Source organism: Brassica oleracea, chromosome C9 (genome assembly GCF_000695525.1).
Source record: "Brassica oleracea var. oleracea cultivar TO1000 chromosome C9, BOL, whole genome shotgun sequence".
In the NCBI taxonomy this organism is placed as follows: domain Eukaryota; kingdom Viridiplantae; phylum Streptophyta; class Magnoliopsida; order Brassicales; family Brassicaceae; genus Brassica; species Brassica oleracea.
The window spans coordinates 34,497,876-34,505,363 of record NC_027756.1 but is presented as its reverse complement, the minus strand read 5'-3'; the positions used below and the strand labels follow the sequence as shown (position 1 = coordinate 34,505,363).

The 7,488-nt window shown below is 34.6% G+C and overlaps 1 protein-coding gene across 2 annotated transcripts; it reads left to right on the top strand.

Annotated features, from left to right (window-relative positions):
- Positions 1-4,965: 4,965 nt before the first annotated feature.
- On the top strand, positions 4,966-6,984 carry LOC106316186 (uncharacterized membrane protein YjcL-like). Of its 2 annotated transcripts, XM_013754053.1 has the most exons (7): positions 4,966-5,338; positions 5,478-5,519; positions 5,639-5,703; positions 5,803-5,913; positions 5,988-6,146; positions 6,232-6,467; positions 6,570-6,984. In XM_013754053.1, exons 1-7 carry the CDS (start codon positions 5,025-5,027, stop codon positions 6,891-6,893), a joined length of 1,251 nt encoding a protein of 416 aa, XP_013609507.1. In that variant the 5' UTR covers positions 4,966-5,024; the 3' UTR covers positions 6,894-6,984. The 2 variants fall into 2 exon arrangements, with proteins under 2 accessions (XP_013609507.1, XP_013609508.1); XM_013754054.1 differs by lacking the exon at positions 5,478-5,519.
- Positions 6,985-7,488: the final 504 nt, after the last annotated feature.

Genomic DNA, 7,488 nt, shown 5'->3' with positions numbered 1-7,488 from the left:
TTTTTTAATTTATTAATATAAAAAAATATATAAAATTACAAAATCAATTTGTTTTTAAAGTTTATATAATTCGGTATATTCCAACGGACAATGGTCGTCGGAATATACCGACGGACAAATATCCGTCGGAATTTACCGACGAACCAATATTCGTCTGAATATTCCGACAGACAAATATCCGTCGGTATATTCCGACGACCATTGTCCGTCGGAATATTCCGACGACCATTGTCCGTCGGAATACACCGAGGAATCCACTACGTCGGAATTGTCCGAGGAACGATCTCCGTCGGTACATAGTTTTTCCGATGAACTCTGGTCTCGTGCGTCGGCATCGTAATATCGTCAGAAGTTCGTCAGAATGACGTTTCTCGGTATTCGTCAGAAAGTCGTCGGAAGTTCTGACGAAATTCCGACGAATTTTTTTTTTCCGACAAAACAATACCGACGGACAGGTTCGTCGGAAATTCGTCGAAATCTGTCTATTCCGACGATTTCGGCCATCAGAATCCCCATGTTTTCTTGTAGTGCACCATCTCATCAACACTAATATGAGATGACAGATAAGTCAGAACACGAACTCCGACTGGTTCTTCTCCCTCTGCAAACATCATCTCTGGGATCGGTCCGATAGGTTGTTCTTCCGATGAATCAGAACAGTCGACTAGCCGGACAGAAACCATGTTTCCTCTTCTTGCGGCTACTATAAGGATTGTTGATTTTTAACTTGCTTCTCTGATTCAATTTGGTCTCCTTCGAGTATGCATAAATAACCAGATGAAAGAGAAAGGGATGAGAATTTTTTATGATGAATTTAATATCTCTGTTTGCCGCGATATAAATTTTTCAGTTGCATGGAAAACTTTTTTTTCGCGTGAAAGTGACCCTTACGCGCTATTATTGCTGATTCTAGTAGCACCTGGACTAGCTATCCGATATAGGGTTGTCAGGTATAAGCATATAGGGGTATTTTCGGGTTAATGTAAAAGCTCAACAGATGACGGAGGGCACTTCGCCATTTTCCTAAATAATCTTTATAACGTCGATATCGGCTGCAATTGCTCTAATATATATGGGATAATGCCCCATCCGTCATTTTCACAATATCTTAGCCTTTTACCTTTCCTATTGCTCGCCGATCTTTTAGATTTATTTTCTAAAATATTTATCTCCAAATATGTAAGATACAAACTGATTATTATTATTTTTGTTAAATGATATAGTAGGAGTGACTTTTCAGATTAAATATAGGGAAAATTTGTGAAAACATATTTATATGAGATTTTAATTTGAAAACTACACCATTATATAAATTGTTTTTAAAATACACTTTTGTATATGTAAATTGACTAAATTATCCAATCTGAATATTTTAAATTATTATAAAACAATTTTGTCATAATATTATCTAAATATTTAAACTAACAAGATTTTTTTTTTCAAAACAATAATATTAAATCTACACAATATCTTTCTAAAACATATCGTATAATTTCTTTTAGAAAAGGAAAATAAACGCCTTGTTCCTCATATCTCCTTTCTATTTATTTTACTTCTCCATTTCTGTGAAGCATATCTTCTACTTTCTGTAATATCTTCCTTTTGTTTTCTATTTTATGTTGTATATTTCATTTTTTTAGTTTTCTATTTTGTGTCGTTTACATATTTGTTATTCTAGCTGTTTTTATGAGATTTTAACTTTCGGAATGATAAATCTTGAAACAATCGCATATGTAATAGTAGAAGACGCAGTAGATCCAGTAAAATTTGATTTTCAAAGAAGGACTAAAAATGAGGATATTAGTCACCAAGAGTCAGAAGCTGCGCCACTGCACTACCTGGAGCATAATGTTCTTCTTACAACATTTGAAACTTACAAAAACAATGATTCGTCATAACACCACAACATCCAAGTATACAAATGTGATATCAATTCGTTCACATATTTGTTTTATTAACTTTGTACAGCATTTCTTAATCGTAAGTTTCATGTTTTACAAACTAAATTTTAGGTGTAAAATTTATTAAAAAATTGACCTAATACATAATGCTAAATTTTTTGTGTAAGTTGTTTATATAGATTTTAAATTATTTCAAAATTTTATCTATTTGTTATCTTAAATCATTGACATGTATTTATCTCAAACATATGATTATTTCAAAACATACTAACTCGTATTAAAATTTATTAAATTTTAGTTTTATATTAAATTAGGATAAAAAAGTCTTTTCATATTTAAGAAGATGCATTTTTTAAAAAAAAGAGAGTATATTTCAAATTTCAAAACACAGATATTGTATTTTATTAAAATTTTCCATAAATATAATCTAAAAATTGACTCAAAATGATTATTTCTGAATGTCTGTGAGCTAAAATCATCTCATCTCTTTATCAATCTATCTAATAATTCTTTCTGACCTTGTAGTGTTGGAGACAGGTTTCACCATACTTCAAACGTGACAAAAAAAATCAAATCCGTTATCGCAAAAGCCCAACAAAGACACCATAGGCCGCGAATATCACACCCATCCCAAGCTGAGAGGATAATCCAGGCCGATTTGACCTGGTCAAACCGAAACATTCAGAAATTGAACATTAAATATGATATTAAAAACACTTGGGGTATGATTGTATAGCACTAATGGCAATAATATTTTGGTGAAAAAGTTTTTTACTCCCAGTCCAGCTAATAATTTGTCAGTCAGGTGAAAACAGTTTTCATATTTTTGAACGCTAAGTACTGTTTGAATCAAGGTAAGTATACCTCTTCTTTTTCTCAATGGAACTACACGTAAGACTGACTTTAATTTTATTGTTTTTTCTTTATTTTGTCTATACCATCTTTTTCTCACGATTACTCTACTAATTTTACTCTCATTTCTTTCGTTTATTTTACTTCCAATTCTTCCAATATTTACCAATCATATCCTTGATACTTGGCAAAGATCACATCACCGTTGGTTATTGGTGCAGTGGATAACCCATCTTATGTGTAGACGAGTATTATAACGGCAAAAAAATTATTCCCTCCGTTCCTAAAAGATGTATGTTCTGGAAAAAAAATTTGTTTCAAAAAGATACATTTTTTACCTTCTCAATGTATGATTTTATGAAAAATTGTAAGTTTCAAAAAATTAATGGTGTTTATTGAATTTCTATTGGCTAAAAATTATGAAAAATTGTTATTCACAAAAAACAATGCATATTTAATAAGTTTTCTTAATATATGTGAAAAGTCTAAAATATACATCTTTTAAAAACAGAGGGAGTATTACTTTTGGGTATCAGAAACAAAGTGCATTCAGGATATGAAATTAATGTTTGGCAGGATCCATGGGTTTCCTCAACTCCACTAAAGCCGGCTCACTCCAGAGCCCCAGTAGTACATCCAAAGATGACCGTCAGTAGTCTTATTAATTTTGAAATAAAGGAGTGGGATGCTCGATTACTGGAACAGTATGTAGACCAAGAGGACATACCGATTATTCAGAGTCTGGCCATAAGCCCTACTCATCGACGCGATACCTTTTGCTGGAACAACACCAAAAATGGTCAATATACAGTCAAATCTGGATATTGGGTAGCGAAAAACATACTGACAAATGACGAGGAAATTTTTTTTTTCTAGAGCCTAGTATAACCGCACTTCAAACCTTTGCTTGGAAAGTGAATGCTCCACAAAAATTTATCATCTTATAAGGCAATTAATCTCATGGCAGGTAGCGGTCACAAGGAATCTGGTGCGTCGCAATATGCGATGTGATAACTTTTGTCCAAGATGTGGAGAACCAAGAAGAATCGGTTACCCATGCGATCTTTGAATGCCCACCGGCTTTACAAGCATGTGCATTATCATCGACACTGTCAAACTGTCAAACTTTCCCTGTCTCGAGTATCTACATTAACATGGACTATCTATTTTGGCGGAAGAATAATATTATGGAGCCACAAGATGATAGAGACCCTTATCCTTGGATAATTTGGTACATCTAGAAGACAACGAATGGTAAGCTATTCAGAGGTATAGACAGAGACTCATTGGAGCTAGTCAGATATGCAGAGAGTGAGTGTCAGGCATGGTATAATGCAAAGGATACTAGACCTGCGCAGTAACATAAGCCTTAAGCTTGAGTAATATTTGTATGGTGGATGGTTCATGAACCTCCACACATCAGTTCAGTGGAATTGGATGGGTTTGGAAGGATAACATGGGGAAGATCCAACTTATGGGGACACAGAACTTAAGGAGGCGTGAGACAGCACTACACTCGGAACTGGAAGCGCTAAGATGAGAAATGGAGAGTATGCTACAACACTCAACCTGTCAGAGATTTATGACAGATTGCAAGGACCTGATTGCAATGATAATGGACCCATAAGCTTGGCCAAACTTCTCAAATGAGCCGAAGGTAATACAAACTCTCCAGATGTGTTTTTCGGACTTCAAGATCAGCTACTTCCCAAGGACGCAAAATGAAATTGTCGATTCGTTAGCTGCTTTGCTTTATTGGTTGTTCTATTCCGATCTGGTTACCAAAACCATCTTAAGTTTGAGTAATAGAATAGCGGTTTGTTGCCCAAAAAAAAAAAAAAAAAAAAAGATCACATCTCTCAACTCGTATAAAAAGAAGATCCAAGGAGAAGGAGAATGGGATCCTAATAAGCTTTACATATTAAACCTATGCTCAACACACTTGTATTCTCTTATTCACTTGTATCAGATCATAATATCAATAAAACACACATTTTCCATACAAAATCATTATTAGACTTGGAATACATTCTTTATTGCAACTTGGAATACATTTTTTATTAGTAAAGTATGCAATTTTCGAACAATCATTCAAATAGTTTAGTTCTAAAAAGTACACTTTTCTCTTTCTCGTCTCCACTCATGTCTCCGACGTAGTGACAATTCCACTATCACCGTAACCTAACCCTTACATAAAGCAAAGATTATCGACTCAGAATCATTCACTCACATAATACATCTCTTCTATCTCTCTTTCACTACCTTTGCGACATGGTGACGACTCTGCCGTTCTTGAATGTAACTTCCATCCCATCTCCGGCGTCCAAAACTTTTCTCCGACGACGTAACACTGCTTCCCACCAAAACTCTCACGCCTTCTCTATTGGAGAAGTCTCTTCACCCCTTAGCTCCTCTTCTTCATCGCATTCATCTCGGTTCTGTCGTGAGATATTTGTCAGACCGGAAGTATCATCTCCGACCCGATTGGTTACAGTGAGATCGCTGTTAAGCACGCCTCTAATTTCTCCTAATGATCAATGGGGAATGTGGACTGCACTTTTCGCCACTGGAACTTTCGGTCTTTGGTACGTCAACATTTTGATCAAATTTCTATGATTCTCACAAGAGGAAAGAGATGGGACCTAAAGTGTGAAACCATGTTGACTAATTTAACTTAGTTATTTGGACAAAAAACGGACATCTTTTTTTTTTGAAACATTATAGGTCAGAGAAGACCAGAATTGGAAGTGCGATGAGTGTGCACTTGTAAGCACTTTGATAGGACTTGCAGCTAGCAACTTAGGAATCATATCTTCCGAATCTCCTGCTTTCTCTGTAATGATGAATTTCTTGCTCCCTTTAGCTGTTCCTCTGCTTTTGTTTAGGGCAGATTTGCGCCGTGTCATCCAATCTACTGGAAAACTTCTCCTTGCTTTTCTTATCGGATCACGTATAAAATGCTAATCCCTCCACCACTTATCTACATGATCATTTTTCTGCTTTCGAAACTATGCTTTTATCTAAGCCATTCTTTTGTTGTGAAAAATAGTGGCTACAACAGTTGGTACAGTTTTGGCTTACGTTCTGGTACCGATGAAATCGCTTGGTTCTGATAGTTGGAAGATAGCAGCTGCCCTTATGGGAAGACATATTGGTGGAGGTAACAAAATTATCAATTTAAATCACATTTTTGTGACAATATAAAGTTTTTTTATTATTATTGTTTATGTGCAGCTGGAAACTACATTGCAATAGCGAAAGCTCTTGATGTTTCGTCTTCAGTAATAGCAGCTGGACTTGCTGCGGATAGCGTAATATGCGCTTTCTATTTCATGACATTGTTCGCTTTAGCTTCTAAAATACCTGCTGAATCTTTACTACCACAAACTAGTGGTAAGATGGTGATGATATATACCTAACTTGTGTTTAATTCAGAACTAATCTTATAATGTGTTCTTTTTTTTTTTGCAATGGCAAGATTGTGTGAAGCTGAACGAAGGCAGAGATAAAATCTCTGTGATACAAATGGCTACAGGAATAGTTGTGTCTTTAGCTATATGCAAAGTTGCAACTGTTTTCACAAAGTATTTCGGTATTTCGGGTGGTAGCTTACCAGCAATTACTGCTATAGTTGTTGTTTTAGCAACTATATTTCCGTCTCAGTTTGACCATCTAGCACCAGCTGGAGAAGCAATGGCTCTAGTTCTCATGCAGGTGAGATGCTATGATTCAAGAGATATATTTTCACCATCTTTTCCTTATTGATGATATCAACGACCAATTCAGTCTGATGAAATTAGAATATACGGAAAACAGGTGTTTTTTGCAGTGTTGGGAGCTAGTGGTAACATAAGGAGTGTAATAGACACAGGACCAAGCATATTTATATTTGCTTTGTTACAAATAGTGATACATATGGGGGTGTTACTGGGAATAGGAAAAGTGATGAAAATAGAGCTAAAGCATTTGCTTCTTGCATCAAACGCTAATGTTGGAGGCCCCACAACTGCTGCTGGAATGGCCACAGAAAAAGGATGGAGCTCGTTGATAGTCCCTGGGATTCTTGTCGGAATATTTGGGATTGCCATTGCTACGTTTTTAGGAATTGGATTTGGGGTTAAGGTCCTCAAGCTCGTGTGATGTTTAAGCATATTTTAAGTTACAAGCCTACCTGTTTTTTTTTTCCGACACCAGCTTACCTGTTTAAAAAATGTAATGTTGAATTTGGTATATTAATATCCCCTATATATTAATATATTAATTGAGAATCATTTAAAAAATTATAACTTTAAATTTGTATTAATTAAAAAAAAACTTTACTTAAGTGTCATTAGTTTAGGATATCAATTTGGCTTATGTGGCATCATTAAAATCAATTGAATAATTAGTAAATTCAAAATTCAATTGTTAGAAAAACTTATATTAACCCAAACATAAATGTATATGATAAATTTAATACTTAATGTCTATAAAGATAAAATTGTTTGCGACATATAATTATAGTCGCCCAAAAAACATATGGTTTGCCCCAAAAGTATGCTTATATAATATTATCTTTTATGATTCACAACAACCTTTTTCATTTTTGATTTAATAAAGTGCAAACAATTTTATTGTAATCATTTGTTTTCGTTCTCATAACGAACGCATTCCCACATATGATTCCTCCCACTGATTTTTTTTTTATAATGAGTTATTTTTACAATGAGCAAGGTCTTCAATAAATGTTTTTCAC

What these genes read in the sequence shown, in the direction of transcription:
- LOC106316186 (XM_013754053.1), top strand. Translation starts at nt 5,025, where the DNA reads ATGGTGACGACTCTGCCGTTCTTGAATGTAACTTCCATCCCATCTCCG. An exon ending in TTTACTACCACAAACTAGTG is followed by an intron (nt 6,147 to 6,231) that starts GTAAGATGGTGA and finishes TGCAATGGCAAG; the next exon opens with ATTGTGTGAAGCTGAACGAA. An exon ending in TGGCTCTAGTTCTCATGCAG is followed by an intron (nt 6,468 to 6,569) that starts GTGAGATGCTAT and finishes TACGGAAAACAG; the next exon opens with GTGTTTTTTGCAGTGTTGGG.